The sequence below is a fragment of the Ictidomys tridecemlineatus genome, chromosome 8 (genome assembly GCF_052094955.1).
Source record: "Ictidomys tridecemlineatus isolate mIctTri1 chromosome 8, mIctTri1.hap1, whole genome shotgun sequence".
Classification (NCBI taxonomy): Eukaryota; Metazoa; Chordata; class Mammalia; order Rodentia; family Sciuridae; genus Ictidomys; species Ictidomys tridecemlineatus.
In genome coordinates, this window is record NC_135484.1 from 45,650,007 (window position 1) to 45,675,835 (window position 25,829).

General features: G+C 35.1%; 1 protein-coding gene across 2 annotated transcripts; it reads left to right on the plus strand.

The window, feature by feature from the left end:
- The first annotated feature begins 19 nt into the window (after positions 1 to 19).
- On the plus strand, positions 20 to 25,368 carry LOC101966219 (amine sulfotransferase). 2 transcript variants are annotated; one of them, XM_078019344.1, is made up of 7 exons: positions 20 to 114; positions 2,539 to 2,690; positions 4,195 to 4,403; positions 5,551 to 5,620; positions 15,518 to 15,612; positions 22,766 to 22,952; positions 24,891 to 25,368. In XM_078019344.1, exons 2-7 carry the CDS (start codon positions 2,549 to 2,551, stop codon positions 25,010 to 25,012), a joined length of 825 nt encoding a protein of 274 aa, XP_077875470.1. In that variant the 5' UTR covers positions 20 to 114; positions 2,539 to 2,548; the 3' UTR covers positions 25,013 to 25,368. The 2 variants fall into 2 exon arrangements, with proteins under 2 accessions (XP_077875470.1, XP_077875469.1); XM_078019343.1 differs by lacking the exon at positions 5,551 to 5,620 and adding an exon at positions 14,555 to 14,681.
- The last annotated feature ends 461 nt before the right edge of the window (positions 25,369 to 25,829 follow it).

The window sequence follows — 25,829 nt, forward strand, 5'->3', positions numbered from 1 at the left end:
TACTCACTGGCCAAAACAAACCCCATGGGGACTATTTATTCCTCAGTGACAGCAGTTCCTGTCAGCCTGGAATTTTTGTGAGAGCTGGTTTTCCTTCATCAGCTGATCTCAACAGTGAGTACTAACAGAATAGATTCTGAGCCACTGTCAATTCTCATCCTGTTTTGCATGAGAGATTACTATCTGTATTTACCTCCTTTAATTATCTATGAACACCCTCATCCCTTTTCTTTGGGACTTCCATGAAGGAATAAGAGGGAGACACAGACAGGCTTCCTACTTACACAACTGCCTTCTCCTACATGCATCAAAGACATGCAAACTATACTGAGGAGCCAGTGAGCACCCACCTGAATCCTCCTCACATGCAGCTTTCTCCTTTGCTTCTGTGATACCAGAGCTCTCAAAATTTTCTCTCCCCTCAGACTGAAAGTTGAGTGACTAAATGCAATCAACAAGAAAATAGAAGAATTCGGAATGTTTGTAGATGCTGCCTGATGCTCTTTCTCATCACCCAGAGTTTCTGGAACCCTTTGGGACATTTAAAAGTGTGTGTGGATGGTGTTACTAGTTGTTAGGAGGGATGTGGTAGGGATCACACTTCACTTTTGGCTTTCTCTTTAACTTATATCTCCTACCATGTTCTTCTCCATTTATCCATGTGGTGCAGTATAAATTCTCCCTCACCACAATCTGAAGGCTGAATTTTCCAAGGTTTTTCCTAGGAAATGCAGGATTTCAATATCAAAATAGCTCTCCATCTGCCTGTATTGAAAACAATCTTTTGATGCATCAGCCTAGCTCTTCTGTCCCCACTATTCAAAATTTCATGTTTCCTAGATGTCAACTTAATGAGGGGAAACCTCTAGCAGCTTAGTAGGGCCTTAATTTTATCTTTCATTTGGTAGCCAAGAAACCATTCATGAAGGCATCACTCAGGTTAGTATAACATTAATCATTTTCTGTTCTTATTCTGGAAAAGACTAAACTCTGAATTCCTCCTATTGATCAGGTAACTTGGATTCTTTGTAAAGAACTCAATGTTATTTCTTGACATACAATTTAAACAAAGCCAAATTTGCAGCTTTTTTAAAAATCAAATTCAGTTTCTTGGTATGCAAAGAATTTTAAAAAATAACTGAAATCTATACTGGTTCTAAATCTACAATTATTAGAACTTATGGGATTGTCTCAATCATGTAACCTTCAAGGAAAGATTTCTCAGGAAGAGCAAATAGAAATGCTTGGCTGGTCTGAATTTTGTAGGGATTCTGACCATGGATATAGACAGGGTAGCATTCTTCTTCTGAGCACATTCAGAGAGGGTAACTGGCACTCTGTTTCCCACTCTTAGAATGCCCTGCAATTTCTCCTAGGAACTAGTAAGATAATAAATATATGTGCTATGTCTAGCTGCTGTGGCAATGCCCCTAGAGTCTTATCAGCCTAGACCTTGATCTCAGGCACATAGCTCCTGAGACAAATACAATGTTTCACTGACCCTAAACTTCTCCACATAACAGTAACTTTATACAATAAACTTTCTTGAGAGATACATACAACTCCTAACATTGCACATTGCAATTTAGTATGTAACTGAGGGATAAGCTGCATAATGTTACTAATTATGTAACCTGCCTAGTCATATAATGAACAATACATACCAAAGATGATAATGACCTGAAGTGAACTATGGATATAAATAAAGCTGGCAGCTTGGCCATTCTGTCATCTTTCCTGCCTCGGCATCTTGCCTGTATGTCTCCCTTTTTGTTCTCATTACAAAATTTTAATAATATTTGTCTTTACATTGTTTGCTTTCCATTTTTGTTTTAGTTTTGTATTAAAAGATTCATATGATTTTTTATTTTAAATCTCCTACTGTAAACTATGATAAGTTTCATGAAGTAACTTGTAACTACGAGGGCAGCATTTCTGAGGTAAAAACCAATTTTAAAAGCAAAGCTTTATCATTCTTCACTTTCAGCAGCATCTCAGATCCCTAATTCAGAAGTTTCTTTCAGACACAATGAGATACATACTCTAGAAAAACATTAGAAATAAAAGAATATTCATTGAAGAATTTCTTATTTCTACAACAATCAAAAATTATAAGCAATAAAAATATAAAACACTAAGAATTTCTGGATAAAAAGTATGAATTCTCTGGCCAAATTATCCCTTCTCCAATCTATCCAGTTCTGCTAGCTGGACAAGTTTAAATAATTTGGTTGACTTCTCTGAGTTAATTTCCTCTTCTCTATGTTGAGGATCATAATATCTGTTTCTCATGGCCCTTTAAGAAGAGTTGTCTCACTTTTCTGCATTTCTGCTGCCTCATCCTTAAAATACTGATGCTAGCAATACAGCAATGTTGGCATTTTGTGAAGTTTTAAATCATTCATATATGTGTTGTGGTTAGGGCCATTAGTATGTTCATACACATCAGACATTGCAAAAGTGCTAGGCATATATTGACCACTCAATAACTATTATTCACTTCTAAAATAACTTGATATTATATATTTGCACTTGTAGGTGAAAAATTATGGACAAAACAGAGGAATACTTATTTGAATATAAAGGCTACAATTTTGAAAGGTCTTTAGTTAATATTCATGTAGTAGAAAGTGCAGATGATTTTGAAATTAGAGATGATGATGTCTTCATAATCACATATCCAAAATCAGGTAAGTGTAAAAAGTGGCCTCATGATAGTAGATTTTTAATTAAGTTTGGTAAATGTGTGTGTGTGTGTGTGTGTGTCTGTGTGTGTGTAAATGTGCTGTTTTTCAGATATCCACAGCAACCTGATCTACATTTATATATCCATTAAGGATCAGAAAAAAGTTAGATGAATCTCAAATCTCTACTACCTAAATTTACAATGGATATATTGTCAATTTGTTATATATATATAAAATGCTGAGCCAAGAGCAGGTACTGGGTAAATGCTGACCTGTTGACATGGTCTGCCAGACAGACCTGACACAGTTTAAACTCATCTTTTCTCTAATTTGTAAATCCTTCATGGGTTGAGATATTTATCATGTTCCAAGATGTTTCATTTTCTTGAGAAGTATTCCATGACAGCTGAATTCCACTGAAGATTCTCAAAAACGTTTTCAACCAGTCAGTTCTACTAGAAAATAAAATAAGAATGATTTTGAGATTTTTGAATACCATCATTACAAAGAAGTAGTAAAACACAATCGTGTTGGGCTAAACAAGTACTAAACAGCCTATGTAATAGTGACTTTTACTTCAGCAGGACAGGATACTTAGCTTGAGTTTTTAGAGTGGCCCATGTAGATTAAGAGGTAAAGCTGAAGTTATTAATGTCCACATACAATGTTTTGCTCATTTATAGTGTAGTTTCCCCAGAATACCACAAGAATGTTGGTCATACATGGTTAGGCCACATAAGTGAATAAAAATGTCATATATATATATATATATATATATATATATATATATATATATATATATAGCTTTGCTCATGTCAAGTTCTGCTATTTCCTGACATCCTTGGATGCTTAAATAGTTTACAAAACCACCTTACATAGTAAAGAAAAAAAGAAGGGGAAGTGAACTCGCAATAATTTTGTTAATTTGTCTATAATCCTAAAGGGTAAAGTTCTGAAAAAGGAATTTCATGAAGGAGAAACAGGTACCCACAAAATATAGCCAAAAGGGACTCAGTAACCAATAACATATTGTAAGAAAATATAGAAGAAATAAGCTCCAAGACTCCAAACATAAAGAAATGACACAAAGATGGAAATGCCAATTTCCCTGATGTGAATAGTGCAGGGCATATGCATGTGTGGAAATATCACACACTACCCCATCAATATGTAGAATTATTATAAGTTAAGGAAAAAGTTAAAAACACAAAAAAGGACCTAACACAGAGCAGGAAAAAGAGAGGAGAGGCAGAAATAACCCAAATCATCACTATCATGGAATCAGAACAAACACAACTCTTCAAGTGATAAAGGAATTTAGAGTCTTTGATTTTATCTTTATTAACTTTAATGTTTCATAGAGACAAAAATGAAAGTTGGACAAAGTTGTTAGCATACATAGAGTGTTTAAAAGAAAGCTCAAATGGTTTTATGGTGAATGACACTACTGTTGACTTAATTTTTAATGACTAATTGAGTTTGAAAACAAAATGATTTATTTTTTCAGGTACCATCTGGACACAGCAAATACTAAGCTTGATTTATTTTGAGGGGCATCGTAACAGAACCGAAGACATCAAAACAATGGATAGAGCTCCCTTCTTTGAATACAATCCTCGTAATTTGGACTTTATCAAAATGCCATCCCCTCGAATCTTTACTTCCCACATGCCATACTATTTAGTTCCAAAAGGTCTGAAGAACAAAAAAGCTAAAGTATGTCATACAGCTTAAATTTCTCTCTCTCTCTCTCTCTCTCTCTCTCTCTCTCTCTCTCTCTCTCTCTCTCTTTTGCACAAACAAAATAACCTGCTTTAAGTAGATTCCCCAACCTCACTAAACCACAGTTTTCCAAATGTTACAATCATTGTATGTTTAGGATATTGCCTTCCACAATAAAAATATGTGGAAGTCCTAAAAACTATGCCTGTAATAAGCAATTGTGGATATAATTTGCAATGTAATTCTATAGCATATAACAAAAATTCTTTCACATTGGCCATGAATGCCACTCTTTTTTATGGTTTCATAGAATTTATTGTGTGGCTTTGCAATAATTAATGTTTATTTGATGGACAGGTAAGTTTTAGCCAATGGATGTCTTGTGTTGTAATAAACATTCCTATAAAGACTTGCACTTTAATTCTCATGCCATGTTTCAACTAATGTGAAGTTTACAAGTTAAAATGTCTAATATTTTAAGTGTTGACAGGGATTATCTACCTGTTTTTATGATATATGAATTATACTTCATCAAATACCATGTAGGAATGCCTCTGTCCTCACATGCTTACTAATAATGGGAATTATCAAATTTGCCTAATATGCTAAGTAAGAAAGTAATCTCATTTGTGAGTGAACTTAATCTTTCAATTTTAATAAGATTATTTTTTTATATATTTTTATAGGCCTTTAAATAACCTTTTTATTCTTTGCCTGTATTTCTTTAGGTTGTCTTATTTACTGTTTGTGGAATATTTACTTGGGGCAAAGTCTTCCCCTTTAAAAAGAAAAGACTTTTCTGAAAAACGGTTTAAAACTTTTAACCTTAGGTAACCCAACTCTTAATACTTCTTTCATGACTTCTGGTTCTGGTGATTTACTAAGAAAACAGAACACCAACAACAAATATTATGTAAATACCCTCCAGCTTTTTCCTAGCTAACATTATTTTTAACCTTTTTTTTGGGGGGGGGATATGGGATTGAACTCAAGGTCACTCAACCACTGAGCCACATCCCCAGCCCTATTTTGTATTTTATTTAGAGACAGGGTTTTGCTCTTTCATTTCATTTCTGTGGTTTTATATTTTCAGCACCTCTCTTTTTTTTTTGAAATTTTTAATATTTATTTTTTTTTTTAGTTTTTGGCGGACACAACATCTTTGTTTGTATGTGGTGCTGAGGATCGAACCCGGGCTACATGCATGCCAGGCAAGAGCGCTACCACTTGAGCCATATCCCCAGCCCCTCACCACCTCTCTTTTTGAGGCTGGCTCTGAACTTGTGATCCTCCTGTCTCAGCCTCCTAAGTAGCTGGGACTATAAGCTTGGGTCACCAAGCCTGGCTATATTAAAACCTTCTTAGGATTATAAATTAAATCTTATACTGCTTATTATATGAGATATGAATATTGCATTATACTTGTACCAAGAGTCACTAATTGACACAGTGTATTATTCTTAAATATTCTGTGTCAATTAGTAAGGCAAAGTTTTCTATCAACTTTTTACAATATAGTGTAGTTCCACCATGCTTGTCAATTGTGGATTTTAATTTAAGAGACATTTGTTCTGGGAAAACAGACATTGCAAAATACCAACATTCTTCGAGCTTCATTCTATGGCTCTATTTTATCAGGTCTACTTAATACCATCAATATGTACCTTTTATTATTACTCTTTTTACCCAGTTGTAGATATTTAATAGAAAAAAGTATAACTTTTTAATAATCTTGTCAATTTACTCCAATTTGTGGTTATATATTTGCATTCATGCTGCAATGATAAAAATTTTATATTCTCTTATTTTTATATTTTCGGGATATAATGAGTTTTCTATTTTACTGGGTTTTCACCCTCTGAAGAACTAGCTTTTTTTCTGGATGTATACTTTCATTTTAATTATTGTCTCATTTTAGTATATATCTTTCTATCTTCTTTAATTAAGTGTTCAGTTTACCTATTTCCAGTATTTATTTTTGTCAATATTAACATTTTAAAATGAATATCACTTTTAGTATAATTATGGATATGATTTTGTTAATGTTTAAAAATCTGTTATTTCAGTTTTACTTTTATAATTGTTTTCAGCTCTTTTGAGATTTTTTTTAGTTTGAAAGTGTTTGTATAGTTTTCTATCATGGACAATGGTGTCTACATATTCTAATTTTTGGAATTTATTTAAAAGTTAATTGTCAATTGCATGATCAGTTTTCAAACATGTAATATATTTCATACATGAGAAAAAGAGATAAACTTTCTGTGTTGGATACTTATACAAATTTTAAAAACTAAATAAAATAAAATTTTAATAATCAATTTTACAAGTTTATTTTTGCTTTTATTGTTTTATTAAAGACAATTCTCTGTAAGTGTTCTACTATAATTGTGGCTAAATCAAAATACTTACAGATTTACTAGAACTTTTCCATTGAAGGTTTTCTATTATGATCATCAGTGGACAAAGGTTCCTTTTCTGTTGGTCTTTGAAAACAAATTATGGGACATCCTGTTAAATCATTTGGCCTACAATTTTACTTAATTTCATTTTGTTCCTTATTCTCTAATTCTCTGGGATTTTTTTTTATTGGTTGCTCAAAACATTACAAAGCTCATGACATATCATCTTCCATACATTTGATTCAAGTGAGTTATGAACTCCCATTTTTACCCCAAATACAAATTGCAGAATCATATCAGTTACAATTCACATTTTTACATAATGCCATAATGCCATATTAGTGACTGTTGTATTCTGCTGCCTTTCCTATCCCCTACTATCCCCCCTCCCCTTCCCTCCCATCTTCCCTCTCTACCTCATCTGTTGTTGTTCAGTTCTTTCCCTTGTTTTCCCCCCTTTCCCCTCACAACATCTTATATGTGATTTCGTATAATGTTTAGGGTTTCCTTCCATTTCCATGCAATTTCCCTTCTCTCTCCCTTTCCCTCCCACTACTTGTCTCGGTTTAATGTTAATCTTTTCCTCATGCTCTTCCTTTCTGCTCAGTTCTTAGTTGCTCTCCTTAAATCAAAGAAGACATTTGGCATTTGTTTTTTAAGGATTGACTAGCTTCACTTAGCATAATCTGCTCTAATGCCATTCATTTCCCTGCAAATTCCATGATTTTGTCATTTTTTAGTGCAGAGTAATACTCCATTGTGTATAATTGCCACATTTTTTTTATTCATTCATCTATTGAAGGGCATCTAGGTTGGTTCCACAGTCTAGCTATTGTGAATTGTGCTGCTATGATTATCGATGTGGCAGTATCCCTATAGTATGCTCTTTTCAGGTCCTCAGGGAATAGTCCAAGAAGGGCAATCGCTAGGTCAAATGGTGTTTACATTTCCACCTTTCCCAGAAATCTCCATACTGTTTTCCATATTGGCCGAACCAATTTGCAGTCCCACCAGCAATGTACAAGTGTACCCTTTTTCCCACATCCTCACCAGCACTTATTGTTGTTTGACTTCATAATGGCTGCCAATCTTACTGGAGTGAGATGGTATCTTAGGGTGGTTTTGATTTGCATTTCTCTGACTGCTAGAGATGGTGAGCATTTTTTCATGTACTTATTGATTGATTGTATGTCCTCCTCTGAGAAGTGTCTGTTCAGGTCCTTGGCCCATTTGTTGATTGGGTTATTTGTTATCTTATTGTTAATTTTTTGAGTTCTTTGTATATTCTGGAAATTAGGGCTGTATCTGAAGTGTGAGGAGTAAAAATTTGTTCCCAGGATGTTGGCACCCTATTTACCTCTCTTATTGTTTCTCTTGCTGAGAAAAACCTTTTTAGTTTAAGTAAGTCCCATTTGTTTATTCTTGTTATTAACTCTTGGGCTATGGGCGTCCTATTAAGGAATTTAGAGCCCACAATGTGTAGATCAGAGCCAACTTTTTCTTCTATCAGATTCAGAGTCTCTGATTTGATATGAAGCTCTTTGATCCATTTTGAGTTAACTTTTGTGCATGGTGAGAGAAAGGGATTCAGCTTCATTTTGTTGCATATGGATTTCCAGTTTTCCAAGCACCATTTGTTGAAGATGCTATCCTTCCTCCATTGCATGCTTTTAGCCCCTTTATCAAATATAAGATAGTTGTAATTTTGTGGATTAGTCTCTGTGTCCTCTATTCTGTACCATTGGTCCACCTGCCTGTTTTGGTCCCAGTGCCATGCTCTTTTTGTTACTATTGCTCTGTAGTACAGTTTGAAATCTGGTATCGCTATACCTCCAGATTCAAACTTCCTGCTTAGAATTGCTTTTGCTATTCTGAGTCTTTTGTTTTTCCTGATGAATTTAATGATTGCTTTATCTATTTCTACAAGAAATGCCACTGGGATTTTGATTGGCATCGCATTAAACCTGTAGAGAACTTCGGGTAATATCACCATTTTGATGATTTTAGTTCTGCCTATCCATGAACAGGGTACATTTTTCCATCTTCTAAGATCTTCTACTATCTCTCTCTTTAGGATTGTGTAGTTTTCATTGTATAAATCTTTCACCTCTTTTGTTAGGTTGATTCCCAAGTATTTTTTTTTTGAGGATATTGTGAATGGAGTTGTTTTCCTCATTTCCATTTCAGAAGTTTTGTTGCTGATATACAGGAATGCCTTTGATTTATGCATGTTGATTTTATATCCTGCCACTTTGCTGAATTCATTTATTAACTCTAGCAGTTTCTTTGTAGACCCTTTTGGGTCTGTTAGATATATTACCATATCATCTACAAATAGTGATAATTTAAGTTCTTCTTTTCCTATTTTTATGCCTTTAATTTCTTTTGTCTGTATAATTGCTCTGGCTAGTATTTCAAGAACTAAATTGAATAGAAGTGGTGAGAGAGGGCATCCCTTTCTTTTTCCAGATTTTAGAGGAAATGCCTTCAGTTTTTCTCCATTTAGAATGATGCTAGCCTGAGGCTTAGCATATATAGCTTTTACAACGTGGAGGTAAGTTCCTGTTATCCCTAGTTTTTCTAGTGTTTTGAACATAAAGGGATGCTGTACTTTGTCAAATGCTTTTTCTGCATCTATCGAGATGATCATATGGTTCTTATCTTTAAGTCTATTGATGTGGTGAATAACATTTATTGATTTCCGTATATTGAACCAGCCTTGCATCCCAGGGATTAATCCTATTTGATCATGGTGCACAATTTTTTTTGATATGCTTTTGTATTTGATTCGCCAGGATTTTATTGAGAATTTTTGCGTCTAAGTTCATTAGAGATATTGGTCTGTAGTTTTCTTTCTTTGAAGTGTCTTTGTCTGGTTTTGAATCAGGGTGATGTTGGCCTCATAGAATGAATTTGGAAGAGCTCCTTCTTTTTCTATTTCTTGAAATAACTTGAAAAGTATTGGTATTAATTCTTCTTTGAAGATTTTGTAAAAATCCACTGTATACCCCTCCGGTCCAGGGCTTTTCTTGGTTGGTAGTCTTTTGATGGCTTCTTCTATTTCTTCCTTTGTTATTGGTCTGTTTAAATTGTGTGAGTCTTCCTGATCTTCTGGGCAGATCATATGACTTAAGAAATTTATCAATATCTTCACTATCTTCTATTTTAATGGAATATAAGGTTTCAAAATACTTTCTAATTATCTTCTGTATTTTTCTAGTGTCTGTTGTGATATTGCCTTTTTCATCCCGTATGTTAGTAATTTGAGTTCTCTCTCTTCTCTTCATTAGCATGGCTAAGGGTCTATCAATCTTATTTATTTTTTCAAAGAACCAACTTTTAGTTTTATCAATTTTTTCAATGTTTTTTTTGTTTCAATTTCGTTGATTTCTGCTCTGATTTTAATTATTTCTTGTCTTCTACTACATTTGCTGTTGTTTCGCTCTTCCTTTTCTAGGGTTTTAAGATGTAGTGTGAGTTCATTTATTTGTTGTTTTTTTTCTTTTTTTGAGGAATGAACTCCACGCAAAACTGATTTCATTGTGTCCCATAGATTCCAGTATGTTGTGTCTGTATTGTCGTTTATCTCTAAGAATTTTTTTATTTCCTCCTTTATGTCTTCTGTAACCCATTGATCATTCAGTAACATATTGTTCATTTTCCAGGTGATGCAGGATTTTTCCTTCCTTCTTTTATCATTGATTTCCAGTTTCATTCCATTATGGTCAGATATGGTGCATGGTATTATCTCCACACCTTTATATTTACTGAGAGTTGCCCTATGGCATAATATATGGTCTATCTTTGAGTAGGATCTATGTGCTGCTGAGAAGAACATGTATCCACTTAATGATGGTTGATATATTCTATGTATGACAGTTAAGTCTAGGTTATTGATTGCATTATTGAGTTCTATAGTTTCTTTATTCAGCTTTTGTCTAGAGGATCTGTCTAATGGCGAGAGTGGTGTGTTGAAGTCACCCATATTTATTGTGTTGTGGTCTATTTGACTCTTGAACTTGAGGAGAGTTTGTTTTATAAACGTTGCAGCACCATTGTTTGGCGCATACAAATTGATAATTGTTATGTCTTGATAGTGGATGGTTCCTTTTAACAGTATATAGTGTCCTTCTTTATCCCTTTTGATTAACTTAGGTTTGAAGTTGATTTTATTCAATATGAGTATGGCCACTCCTGCTTGTTTCCGAGGGCCATGTGAGTGGTATGATTTTTTGCAACCTTTCACCTTCAGCCTGTGTATGTCTTTTCCTATCATATGAGTCTCCTGAAGGCAGCATATTGTTGGATTTGTTTTTTTAATCCAGGTTACTAGCCTATGTCTCTTAATTGGTGAATTTAAGCCATTAACATTTAAGGTTACAATTGAAATATGGTTTTTACTTCCAGTCATGTTTATTTATTTATTTATTTTAGTTTGGCTAGTTTTTCCTCTTTGGTTATTTTTCTCCACCTTTACTAAGATACCTCCCACTGTTAGTTTTGGGTGCTATTTTTCTATTCCTCTTTTTGTAGTATTTTGCTCAAAATGCTTTACAGTGCTGGGTTACTGGCTGTGAATTCTTTTAGCTTTTGTTTATCGTGAACTATTTTAATTTCATTGTCAAATCTGAAGCTTAATTTTGCTGGATACAGTATTCTTGGTTGGAATCCATTATTTTTCAGCATTTGAAATACGTTGTTCCAGGATCTTCTAGCTTTCAAAGCCTGTGACAAAAAATCATTCATTAACCTAATTGGTTTACCCCTGAATGTAATCTGCCTCCTTTCTCTCCTAGCTTTTAATATTCTCTCCTTGTTCTGTATGTTGGCTATCTTTATAATTATATGTCTTGGAGTTGGTCTATTATGGTTTTGAATGTTTGGGGTCCTGTAGGCTTCCAGCATTTGGCAATCCATTCCATCTTTCATCTCTGGGAAGTTTTCTAGGATTATTTCATTTAATAGGTTGTCCATTCCTTTAGTTTGAACCTCTATACCTTCTTCTATCCCAATGACTCTCAAGTTTGGTTTTTTATGAGATCCCATATCTTTTGGATAGATTGCTCATGAGATTTAAGCATCCTTTCTGTGTTGACTATATTATTTTCAAGTTGATAAACTTTTTCTTCACTATCTGATGTTCTGACTTCTATTTGATGTAGTCTATTTGTAATGTTCTCATTAGAGTTTTTAATTTGGTTTATGGTTTCCTGCATTTCTAGGATTACTGTTTTTTTTTAATCTCTATCTCCTGGTGAAGCTCATTTTTTGCAGTTTGATTTTGTTTGTTTAATTCGTTTGCAAAATATACTTTCATTGCTTGGACTTGCTGTCTCATGTCTTCTCTAATATTCCGTTCCATCTAAGTTAGGTATGCCTTGAGTTCTTTCCCTGTCCATGTTTCTGATGCTTCTAGGTCCTCCTGTAGATTTAAGTTGTCCTGCATTGTTTGTAATCCTTTTTTCCCTTGTTTTTTCATGTTGTTCACATTACTTTCCAGCTCTGTTTTACTGCTGTGTAACTGCTTTCTCCTATAAATTTGTTTTGGTTTTGTATATCTCTGTTGTCTCTCCTTTGTGGTGGGAGATTATGCCTAGAAATGTTGGGCTTTATTGTACTTTGAAGCTGTTTCATTCAATTCATAAAAGACTTCTGATTTCTGTATGCATATAGTGATTTGTTGTTTGTTCTTAGGACTTTATGTTTATGTTAGGTGCTATGATGGTATGTGGGTTAGTATGTCTTGGCTACTTTAGAAGATTGCTCTACTGAAGGGGGATACTAACAGGCGATTGGATCAGGGTGTTGGTAGTAGCTATGTATTTAGGAGCCCTATAGACAGCCTGGAAACATTCACCTATTTGCATGTATATAATTACATATAATGGAAGACGTAATGCTTGGGATGAAAGTTGGGGTTAGGGGAAGGAAGGTGCTCTTTAAAAGAAAGAAGGAGAGAGAGAGAGATAGATTAGAGGAGAATGAAAAGAACAATAAAACTTGAAATGGGAAAGAAGGAAAGAAGGAAAAGGGAGGAAAAGAACAGAGAGAGAAGAAAAAAAAGAAAAACAAATTGAAGTCTTAGAGATCCATTTTCTTCTCTTCCAGTAGGCGGAGCTGTGCCCTTCGATCTGAGCTTCTGCCCTCTACGTGCCGATAGCAAACCCTGTAAGGTGGCTCCTGGGAGTCTCTCAATCTTGTCAGTCCAAAGCTTTTTCACTTCTCCAGCCCCTCCCCCCTTCCTCCTGTCAGCCGGCCAGCCAGGTCCTGTTCACGGGAAGTGGTTCCCCAAAGATCTAGTTACACTTGCAGCCCCACCGTGTGTCCCATTTAAGCCCTAGTGCTGTGGTAAACTGGCGGTTAAGACCTTGGGCATCACTGCTGGTGATATGGGGGGTTGGGGGTCAAGAATCCCCTCTGCTTCCCTACAGACACACCCCCAGAGAGATTCCTGAGGTTTCCTGGCTGCTTGTACCTGGATGGGGTGGTAGTCACACACCTGCTAAAGTGGATTCCGCTGGGAAGGAATTCCGTCAGCTGAACACTGGTGACGTCACCTCTCTGCTATGGCGGGCCCCAGGCTCCTTGCCAGAGTGTCCAAAGTGAGGGGTGGGACTGGTTTGTCCCTGGTTGGCCTTAGCTCCTGGCTCGCTATTTCATGAAGGCTTGGCTAAAGACCTCTTCCTGCCAAGCTGTGTCTCAGAGGCTAGCCACTCAGTCACACTGGCTATGGGCAGGTGGCTGCACTGCGGTGCGAGGACAGTGGCTGGGGGTTCTGCACCTCTGCATCTCGTGGCGGGGATTCACTTGTCTGGGGCAATCTGTCACTTCCAAAAATCCTAGTAACTCCCGGCTGGTCTCTCTTCAGTGGAATTTTGCTAGGAGATTCTCCACGGGTAGAATCTAAGCGTATATTTGCGTCTCTCTGACCCCATTACTGAGGGGGTACTGAAATCGCTGCCTCTCCGCCTGCCGCCATGTTGGATCTCCTTAATTCTCTGGGACTTTGCCACATGTTTGTTCTTGACTTGAAATGTCAATTTCACTGCTGCATAATATCACTTCTGAAAGTAGTTCTATCAGATCTGTACTTTCTCTTCATAGAAAAATTAGAATATTCCAAAATTTGCATATCACTACCTGCTTTTATTAGTGTTCTTGAGAATGCCCTTTGGGCACATATGCAGGAATTTTCCTAGAATATATATCCAAGTAGGAAACTGCAAAGCCACAAGTACAAGGATGTTCAGTTCTATGGGATGGGGCTATATTTTCTGAAGAAAGCAGGTGTATCAGTTCCTGCTAAATTGCTAATGAACATGTTTTGACTTCCTCCTAGTAATGATACATATCAGAATTTTAAATTTTTTCAATGTGTTATTTATGAAGAGGTATGTTAAAGTGATCTTAACCTACATGTCCATATTCAGTAATGAGATTAAGCCTGTTTTGAAAGGTTATTGACAATAATTATTGTGTATTCTGTGAAAGGACATTTTTGGTTCATCTTTTCATTAGTGGTATTTTCATATTAATTTTCTTTATACAGTTTCTGTCCTATAAGTAAAAGAATTTATTTCAACACTTTTTGTAATAGAGAAAAATTAGGGGAACACCTAATTTTCCATGATTAGAAGAATGGATTAAGATGATTATGATTCATTCAGCTAATGAATATGATGCAACTGTTAAAATCTTGAAATAGTATGCTGGAATTGTTAATGTTGTTTCTAATTCTTCCTGCAGATTCTTTATATCTACAGAAATCCTAAAGATGTTTTGGTTTCCTTTTTTCATTATTCAAATTGGGTGGCTATATTAAAGAATTCTGAAACTTTTGAGAATTTTATGAAAATGTTTCTAGATGGACAAGGTAACTCTAAGTTTATTTATCAAGGAATTTAGGGAAGATATTTCGAGAGATGGAAAAGGGCAATTGTACAATGGATGCTCATGACACATCAACTTAGTCTGCCACCCAGTGGCTTTTCCTTCCTTGCCAGGACCATGTGGGTCTTGTCAAGTTTTCAAAGGCATGTTGTTTAGAAAACATTTTGACCAGTCCATAAGAGGCTTACAAATATTCTATCAATTTAAACTAGCTACAAATATAATTAAAACAATATATTCCAGAATCACTAATGATCAGGGTGTTTGTGTACTCTCTCCTGGACCTGTGGTAAGCCTTCTAGGGCCATGGTGAAGTTTATCACTCCACTACTGATGAGGATTGACTGTTCTACTGGACTTGTAGTGAGAAGTATCAGGATCACACTCATTTAAAGATTACATTCAGGTTCTGTCTCATTGTAAACAGGTAGCTTTGCTATCCAGAGATCTTAGAGAATGAGAAGAAAAATGAACATGTGTGTTTTCTGGTGGATATAGGAAAGTGGAGGAACTTGCTTTAAAGAAATCTGATTTAAACTTAGACCCAGGGGCTTTCTCATTTCTTTATTGCTGCCTTCCTACATCCATAAGGGCAATTTCATGGTCACTTCTCTATGAAAACCATGATTGTTTCCCTAAGCAGTAATCATTTCAAAACAGTAATATATATGTCCAGTGGTTGGGCCTTTATTTTTGTTTTTGTGAGTATAAGGAGGAAAAAACAGAATACTTTGCTATTCAATAAGTGCAACATCTTCACCATGTTACTAATTATTTTTTTCTTTTTCTTTTTTTTTTAACTAATTATTTTTTTCACAGTGGTGGGAAGTCGTTGGTTTGATCATGTAAAAGGCTGGTATGAACACAGACATGACTTCAATATTCAGTTCATGAGCTATGAAGATATGAAAAAGGTAAAATAAGAAGTGTTTTTTAAAATTCTATTTTTTAAACCTTTTTTTCTCCTGGTTTCAGGAAAACTCATTCTTCTAGTCATTTTCATACATATATTATATGCTTTGGGAGTCAAGTGGGGGTTCTAATTTTCTGCTTATCCATGAATTATTACTAGTTTTCCTCAAGGGTTTGTTCTCACTACACACAGTCACCGTGGTTATCATGTAACAACTGTAGCATTAAAGGCAACCTCAAATATCTAGGATACCAATCTTGTAAATCATTTTTATTAATATTAATTATGTATTAACGGGTTTTGGTATCTGATTTCTATATGACCATACAACATGCACTGATAATATTCAATCTCCTTTATCCCACTCTCTTACCTCCCCTTTGCCCTGGACCCTTCATAGACCCTAGTATTCACGATTGTACTTTCATTCAATATTTGTTGTTGTTTTCACGTGTGCTCTTGCACTACTTGTCTTTTTATGTCTTGCTTATTTTATTTAACATGATCTCCTCCAGTTCATAAATTTTTCTGAGGGACTACATTTTTTATATCAGAATAATAGTCCACTGTGTGTGTGTGTGTGTGTGTGTGTGTGTGTGTGTGTATCTGTGTGTGGGCCTGCACGTCATATTTTCTTTATGTGTTCATCTTTGATAGACACCTAGGCTGAATCCTTATGTATTGTGAACTGTGATACAATAAACATGGGCATGTGAGTTGTCTCTTCTATGTATGGTGACCCTGTTTCTTTTTGATACATACCCAGGAATGTAACAGTTGGATTATACAGTAGTTCTGTTTTTAATTTTTTTTTTTTTTTTTTTTAGGATAGAGCATACACCAAACTTTTTTTCCATGGTAGTTATACTTAAGAAAGTTCATCAAGGAACACCATGACACTGGGGATAGAAGCCACTACAAAGACAGGATATTTGTTGCTATATATGAGAGTGACCCCTATGAGGCACATCTTCCTGTTTTTTAAAGAGAATCTTAAAACTAGTTCTCATGTGAACTCATAGGATGCTTACATGCTGGTGAAAGTTTTAAAACTGCCTGAAAATTTTATGTAATTCAAACATAATACAGTTGAAGTTTATTGTTCTGTGTACTCTGGTTGGTATGCTGATTCATTAATACATCATCTATTCAGTTACTTTAAAAATCATTGAATGATTGCTCTGTGACTGGCACTGAATCTTGAGTAATAGATGACTGAATCTTTTATAGACAGAATTCATATTCTATCAGGCCAAACAGATACTTGCCAAGCTAGTATATGTAGTTCAAGAGTAATAAGTGAAATTATTAAGGAAAAGTCTAACTATAATGTCAATGTGCATATGTACTGAGAGTATCTAGTATAGTTGATGGTCTTTTTTTCTGAAATAAATAAATAAGAGCTAACAGAAAGAAAAGAAATGGGAAAGACTTATAAGGAAAAAGGAAAATACATGAGACCTTTGAAGACCTAAGGGAAGAACTTGAACAATGTGGGAGAGATGAAAGATAATATAGAGGAGTTTTGTAGGAGCCAGATTTATAAGATCTGTAGGCTATGTTAATGAGAGTGATTTGCTTAAAGTTAAAAATAGGAGCCTCTTAAAAAATTATTAAGAATGGTAGTCATAAAATATAACTCATATTTTTAAATATTACTTCCATTCATGAGTTGAAAAGGAAAAGTAGTGAACATAAGGATACCAGACTAGACAGAGACCAGTGTGTTAATCCACTGAACATCAGTAGTTCCTTGAAATGAAGTAATGTCATTATGAATGAGGAGAATACAGACTTTTGAGGCACAGTTAAGATGTAAAGAAAAAAAGATTGTACAAAGGACAAATGATAAAGAGAGAGGTATCAATGATGCTTTTTTATTTTCAGTTGGTGCATCTCTGCAGAGAGTGGTCTCATTTGTGAAGGTGTTTAGGGCACTCTGAGGCAGGATCAGGTTAGAGGGAGATCAGAGGTGCTGGAATATGATGTTGTTTTTGACCTATGAAGATTAAAGTGATCTAGAAGAAATCAAATAAATAGAGTGAGAAACAAAAAATACAAATCAAAAGCTCAAAAAAATTTCTGCCTTTAGATATTAATGCCATTAATTTGAACATCATCACTATAAAGAATATAATGGCAGTAGCTTGAGAGGCTGAAGCAGGAGGGTTGAGAGTTCAAAAGTAGCTTCAGCAATTTAGTGAGGCTCTAAGCACCTCAATGAAACCCTATCTCAAAATAGAATATAAAAAGGAATAGGGATGTGGTTCAGTGGTTAAGTGACTCTGGATTCAATTCCCAATACCAAAAAGAAAAAGAAAGAATGTATGAGAAGAATGAATGTGGATAAAATTGATTGGGGTAGGATGGAGTAAGGAAGTAAAGGAGAGAAGGAATATAGACCTTGGTCAAGTCAAGTTTTCAGCTTTAGAGCTCTTTCTAGAGAAACCTCACAATGTTGTCAAAAATTAGATATTCAAGGCTGTGGCTGTGGCTCAGTGGTAGAGTGCTTGCCTAGCATGTGTCAGGCACTGTCAGCACCGTATTTAAATAAATGAATAAAATAAAGGTCCATCAATATGCAAACAATATTTTTTTAAAAAATTAGGTATTCATTAAAGTTGGAATACATTTTGGAGTCTTCCTTTGCTGCTTCCCTTGGAAATGTCTTGGTATTTTTAAAAAACACTGCCCATGCCTGCTTCTCCAGTGATAAACCCAGCAAGATGTATAAACTCAGGGCAGTTTCTCTCAGAGGATTTTTCACATTTCTCACTTAATTAGTAGTCGTAGCCCTCGAACCTTAATGACTATGCAGGATTATTTTCTACTTCCTGTCACAAGTAGAGTCGAGTGGTATATAACTGAACTAGAAGCATAAAGATTCATATTTAGGTGGCAAAAGTCAAGTTAAAAGACCAATAATTCATTATCATTTAATGAGGATGGAGGTTATCATTGGGGGAAGAACAAGGTTTAAAATGAGGAAAGGGTGTTTATTGGGTGGTTCTGGAATGCGTGTCATTTTCATATGTGTATTTTAAAATGTAAAAATTCTGGAAATACTTTAATTTACCTTAAGAGAAATGATACTCCCCTTTGGGGGGAGTCTTATATGAAATATTTAATCATTCCCATCCTGTTATCTTTTCCTTCAATATATTGAAACTGGCTGATGCCTCTAGGAAAGAAATGCATACATACCTAAAGGGTATGGGGCAGTTGTCTTTGGAGACCCCATAAATAAAGTGGTAAAGAAGAGAGCTGCCTGTTGTGTTACATGAGAAAACATTTTGTGAAATATGGCTAGAATATTGGACAGCAATAGGTAGTAGAATTAGGGAATGGCTGGTGTGTTGAAGAACTGGCCAAAGTGCAAGACTGTAGCAAGACCTAGAAAAGAATCTCTGAATCTATGTTATGGTTTAGATATGATCTGTCCCCCAAAAGCTCATATGTGAGACTTTGAAAGAAAAGTTTAGGGATGATATATGATAGGATGATAAAAGGCCTGACCTAATCAGGGCATTAATCCCCTGAGTGGTAATTGTAGGCAGGTAGGTAGGGTAGAGCTGAAAGAGGTAGGTCATCAGGGATATTCCTTTGAGGTATAATGTCATGAGTTGATTGCAGCTCTCTCTGCTTCCTGGTGAGATGTCTTGAATCACTTTTCTCCACCACATTCTTCCACCATGATGTTGTGACTCATTTCAGGCCCTGTGGAATGGTGCCGGCTGTCTATGGGCTGAACCTCTGACACCGTGAGCCCCCAAACAAACTTTGCCTCCTCTAAGTTTATTCTTGTCAGGTCTTTTGGTCACAGCAATGAAAAACCTGACTAAAACAATCTGTGTTTTATCTTCCATTAAAATTATTCACCAAAGTCTACATTTCAATTAACATGCTGGGGTTTAGCTGATATTTTGGTTAATAATAGTTAGCTTTCCTTATACAGAATACATGTATGATGTTGTGAGGAGAAAAAGGAAAAGTAAGTGTGTCACATTAGATTGTAATAGAGAGAAATGATGGGAAGAAAGGGGAGGGGAAGGGGGCATAGGAAGGGCAGCAGAATAGAATAGACATTATGATTGCTGTATGTATATAGGTGACTCTATGACCAGTGTGATTCTGCAATCTGTACAATCAGAAAAATGAGAATTTATACCCAAATTGATTCAAATGTATGAATTGCCAAAATCATTGTAATGTCATGAGTAGCTAATAAAAAATAATAGTTATCTTTGGGGAAAAGATTTTAATTTTGTCTCTTATCTTCTTGTATGTGACAAGCATAGATGTTTTGAAATTCTTTCGGATAATTTCTACATTCGTAACATCTCTAGTTCTATTTTTATTGTCTTTTTTATGCTAGAGCTTGTTCACATTTTCTATCCCTTTGTATTCATTTATATCCTGATTTATCTACTCCCAAGTTTGGTGTAGAAATAAGTTAATAACTGTGATATTTGAAACCAACCTTGCATGTGACTGAGTCACACTCCCCAGCCTGGTGCTCAGGCACTCAATCACAGAAATGTGGCAGAGCTTTCCTCACCCTTCTTGGGTTCAAGGGATGGTGTCTTGTGCATGGGCATGTCTTGCTACAGTCCCATGGGTGGAGCTATGCTCACCTGTTGCTTTGTAATATAACCCCTTACCCTGTTTAATAGAATCTTCCATGGAAGTACCTGTGTGTGTTCCTTTCTCCTACTGTGCCTTTGGGTGTGGCCTACCCAGGTGTCAGTCAACCTGCTGATAGTGGACATCATGATGATAGACTCAGCCCCCTGAAACCTGACCCCTTTCCTCATATAAATAGCTTCTGCTCAATAAAAGGGGTCAGGGCATGTGTGCTCTCTCTCTTCCTGCAGACCCTTAAGGTCAGAGGAGCCATCACAGCCACCCCAAAGAAAAAGGTGTTTGTGTCCCTTGTGTGGTTATTTTGCACAGCCCAATTAGTCCAGTTCAACTGGAATAACCCCTGAGCCTTTTCTGTGGACCTATTATTTTATTCATCCTCTCACATTAAAAATTTTCCGCTACAAGAATACAACTAACATACTCAGGAAGTTAGCAAGGCTCCATATCCTCTGTCCCCAACCTGCCAACTCATCTCCATTTCTTGTGAGCACATAGTGTGTCCAGCACTTTGAAGTTCACATTTCATAGGGGTAGGGGTTTCAGGTTTCTGTAGTAGAGGGCTCTTTTTTTATTATTCACAAGAGAAATCCTTGCTTCTTGAATTGAAAGAAAAGTTCCTTTCTCATGAAAATTGTTATAACCTCTTTGAGATACAGTTTTTCCATTTAAAGTACTATTGCCTATAGTAATTCTGTTTAGGTTTTATCCTCCCACTGAAATTTTTACTTGTGATAAAATATCTATGGACATAAAGTATATTTTTTACTTGTGATAAAATATCCATGACATAAAATTTACCACTTTAACCTCTTTGAGATGGGTATCAGGGATTGAACTCAGGGGCACTCGATCACTGAGCCACATCCCTAGCCTTATTTTGTATTTTATTAGAGACAGGGTCTCACAGAGTTGCTTAGTGCCTTGCTAAATTGCTGAGGCTGGCTTTGAACTCACCATCCTTCTGCCTCTGCCTCCTGAGTCCCTGGGATTACAGGCATGAGCCACCGTTCCCAGCCTGCTTTAACCATTTTTTAAGGGAACAGTTTTGTGTCATGAAGTATGTTCATATTCTTGTGCCAACTCACCACAATCCTAGTCTAAAATGATTTCTTATTGCAAAACTGAAACTCTATATTCACAAGGCTATAATCCTTCATTTTCCACTCAGCCCTTTGTAGGTTCTGTAAAAAACCATTCTACTTTCTTTGTTTACAAAGTTTATTAGTCTTAGGGGAATCATACAGTATTTGTCCTTTTTGACTGGCTCATTTAACTTACCATAATGTCTTCAGGGTTCATGTATTTGTACCATAATCAGAATTTCCTTTCTTCTAAGGATGAATAATATTCCACTGTACATATGTACTATATTTTATTTATATATCTCATACATATGCATACATATAGATCACTTTTATATTCTGCATTGTGAATAATGATGTATGAACATGGTGTACAAATCTCACTTTGAGAGTTTACTTTCAATTTTGGGGGTACATACACAGAAGTGGATTTGTTGGGTCATATTGTAATACTGTTTTTAGATTCATACTATTTTCATTGCATTTGCAGCATTTTTACATTTCTACCAACATGCATAAATCTTAATTTTTCTGTGTCCTTGGTCTTATTGTTTTCTGTTGTGGTTTATTTTTAATAATAAAAATATTGAAATAAAAAAGAAATAAAATATTTTAAAATTTCAAATAATAATAGCCTTCCGAATGGGTGTGAAGTGGTACCTTACTGTAGTTGATTTTCATTTCCCTAATGATTAGTGATGCTGAGCATCTTTTCATGTACTTATTGGACATGTGTATATGTAGTTTGGAGAAATCTCTATTTAAATTCTTTGCCAATTTTTCATTGGTCTGATTTTGTTATTCCTGTTGATTTGTAAGAATTCTTTATGTATTCTGGGTAATAGAACTTATCAGATATTTGTTTTTTATTCTACAATGTAATTAAATTTCTTTGTCCTAATGTTCTTTGTGGTGTGTGTGAGTATTTTTCTTGGGGTTTTCTATGTAAAAGATAGTATTGTGGACTAAGAGGGATCATTTAATTTTCTTTATTTTCTGTTTCAATCCATTTTTTCTTTTTATTGCTTAGTTGCTCCAGCTAGTATTTCTAGTGTCATGATAAGTAGAAGTGGAAAAACTTAATTAGACTTACTCCAGATCTCATATGAAAAGCTTCCTGTTTCTCTCAGTTGAGTTTGTTGTTAGCTGCAGGCATTTCATATAAACCCTTTTTCATGTTGAGGTAGTTTCCTTCCATTGCAGATTTAGTGAGCAATTCATCATAAAAATATGTTGGGTTTTGTTCAATGTTTTTTGTGCATCAATTGAGAAAATCATGTCAGTTGGTTTCCCCATTCTCTTCTCATAACAAACTACACGGTTCATATGATACGATGACACTTCTTTGCATTCCAGGAAACAATTTTACTAGAATAGGAAAATGTTGTGTGTTTAGCTGTAACTCATGCATACTCCTGACTCTTTCAGGACCTCAGAAGTGCAGTGCTGAAAATCTGTAGATTTCTTGAGAAAGAACTTAGTGAAGAAGTTGTGGATACTGTTGTGAAAGAGGCTACCTTTCAGAACATGAAGACTAATCCACAAGCAAATTATCATGATATTCTAAAATATGAAATTGGAGTGAGAAATGATGAAGGACATTTTCTGCGCAAAGGTAATATTCAGTAGTTTATAGTAGCAAGATGTAAGCTGTCATTCAAGTCCTTGGTACCTAGGAGAAATAATAAGTGCTTCCAATATGTTTCTCCAAGTAACAGTGACATTTGGAACCTAGAGAAATTAAGTGTCTAACTGAGAGTAAGTCTGAAGAGGTTTTCAAAAAAACTAAGCGTTTTAGTATACAAACTGACACATTAACTTGTTTAATTAATATTGCCTTATTTCTAAGTCACATGAGCCTGGTCAGGTATATTAAATGAGAAGAACAATAATCTTTATTTTCCCTTTTTCTTCTAGAATAATCTAAGAAGTAAACTTAATGTGTGTTTTTCTGTGCTGGGAGGAGGTTTGGATTACTGTGTTCCCATGTGTCATCACAAAGAGTGATATCTTAATAGTGCTATCTGCTATGAATTCAGTTACTTCAAAATTCATTTTTACTGTGATCCTATTACATGCTTGAAGTAGTTGTCAAGAATGAATATTATTTAAATTCAAATTATTATTATTATTAGTAGTAGTAGTAGTAGTACCAGGGATTGAACTCAAGGGCGCTCAAGCACTAAGCCACGTCCCCTGCTGCTATTTTGTATTTTATTTAGACAGGGTCTCACACTGAGATGCTTATACCCTCACCCTTACTGAGGCTGGCTTTGAACTCAACATCCTCCTGCCTCAACCTCCTGAGCTGCTGGGAATACAGGGATACACCACCACACTTGGCTTCAAATTGTTAATTTTTAATTTAATCATTTAGTGTATAAACATTCTAAACTCTTCACTTCTACTTTATTCACATTTATGTCATAATTGGCTCCTAATTTACCAATAGAATGATGGATATTAATTTATGAACAATTATATAAACATCTTATGGACATTGCCCTAGATATTGATGTATTTTAAAATTCTTATTTTTTTGGTGACATTTATTATCAATTCTCCTGTTTCATTCTTCAGCTACAACAGATAAAAAGCAATTCTCATATCCCTAAGAGCTTTTTATCTTTTCCAAAGGCCAATAATAATGTCTACACAAGTGAACCTGATATCTGGAAATGCCAAGTTAGTTTTCACTTAAGAAGAATGGCATAATATAATCCCTGTGGCTCAGAAGGCAGAGGCAGGAGGAATGCAAGTTCAAAGCCAGCCTCAGCAAAAATAAGGTGCTAAGCAATTCAGTGAGACCCTGGCTCTAAATAAAGTACAAAATAGGGGTGGGGAGTGGCTCAGTGGTCGAGTACACCTAAGTTCAATCTCCAGTACTCACCCCCACACACAAAAAAATGGCATAATTATGGTTTACCATTGCATTAAAAAAGTGCAGAAAGAGAAGCTCTGGTGCTGTATATGACTTTGAATTATTTACTTGAAACTATTTGAGTCTCGGATTTTTTTTTTCAAATTTAAAAAGAAAGAAACACTTGAAGGGTTTTAGTAAGAATTATATTACAGTTGATAAATGTGGTTCACTTGGTGTGAGGTTCACTTGGTATATATACATACTTCTAAAATTCTAATATATTCATATCCTTATAGTTTTTCCCTTCTAAGGATCACATAGGGGGAAAGGCTAACATACTGGGAAGTCAATTTTAAATCTATTTACTGCATTATTGCATTCCTAGATTCTTTATTCAATCATTCCTGTGTAAGAAAAGATGAGGTCTCCAATCCTGTGGACATGAACAAATATTTAGCTTGGTTGAAAAGAGATTTACCCATTAATTTCCAATTTTTTAATTCTGTGAACACAATAATATTCACATATTATTACAAAGTTACCACAAGAGGTATATTGGTTGCTCCATTTAAATTTGACAGGTGTTCCACATCTGGGACAATGGGACACATGGGTTCAAATGGTTGAGGCAGTCTTTAATATGAAGTGTTCTTTATCACCAAAGTGCCATTCATGTTCTTATCCCATTAGGTATCATTGGAGATTGGAAACATCATTTTACTGTGGAGCAGAATGAAAGATTTGACCAGATATTCCAAAGGGAAATGAAAGACATTTCCCTGAAGTTCATCTGGGATATAAATGAGGAGTAGAATTGTAATCAAACCATAAAAGAATTATATAAACTCTAATCAGAGGCTATACCTTAACCTACATAATAATTTATGCCTATTTAATTACTAATTATAAAACTTAACTAACAAAATAAATAAACTATGCTTAGATTAGTTGCCATGAATTCTTTAAAATTTTAAAAAATTAGTTTTACTTCAATAATTAAAATTACAAATCAGAAATTAAATTGCTTTTGCAGCTTTGGTACCCTGCTAGAAAATGGCAAAACAGAAAGCATAAAACATGACTTGCAAATATCTTTAGAGACAATTCTGTATTGTGTATTTTCCATTACCCACAATTAAACTCAGGATCAATTAAACCTTAAAAATCATTTTATTATTGTACTTAAATTTTAATTCTTTGGTTTCAAAATCAATGTAGATATTCAAATGTGATATAGAATAAATGGAGAAATCCTACATAAACAGGTAGTTCTTTTTAATAATTTAACAGATCACAGTTTGTACTAGATGAAAAAGTAGTTTTTTCAGGCTGGTATGATGGCATGCACTTGTAATCTCACGACCTAGGAAGCTGAGGCAAGAGGATAGCAAGTTCTAGCCAGCCTCAGCTACATACAGAGACCCTGTCTCAAAAGTTTTAGAAAAGGAAAGGAGACTTGGGGATATAGTTCAGTAGTAGAACTCCCCTGTGGCTATTCCCCAGTACTGTAACACCACTGCCACTACAACAAAAGTTCTATCCATAATATATCACTCAGTACAATTACATCAGAGAAATTTAACAGTTGAACATTTAATAAAAGTTTAGTAGATTTATAAGCCTATGAGG

Bases quoted from the DNA above. Each gene is read 5' to 3' on its own strand.
- LOC101966219 (XM_078019343.1), top strand. From the start codon at position 2,549: ATGGACAAAACAGAGGAATACTTATTTGAATATAAAGGCTACAATTTT. The intron at 4,404-14,554 runs GTATGTCATACA...TTCTTCCTGCAG, and splicing joins TGAAGAACAAAAAAGCTAAA to ATTCTTTATATCTACAGAAA. The intron at 14,682-15,517 runs GTAACTCTAAGT...TTTTTTTCACAG, and splicing joins AATGTTTCTAGATGGACAAG to TGGTGGGAAGTCGTTGGTTT.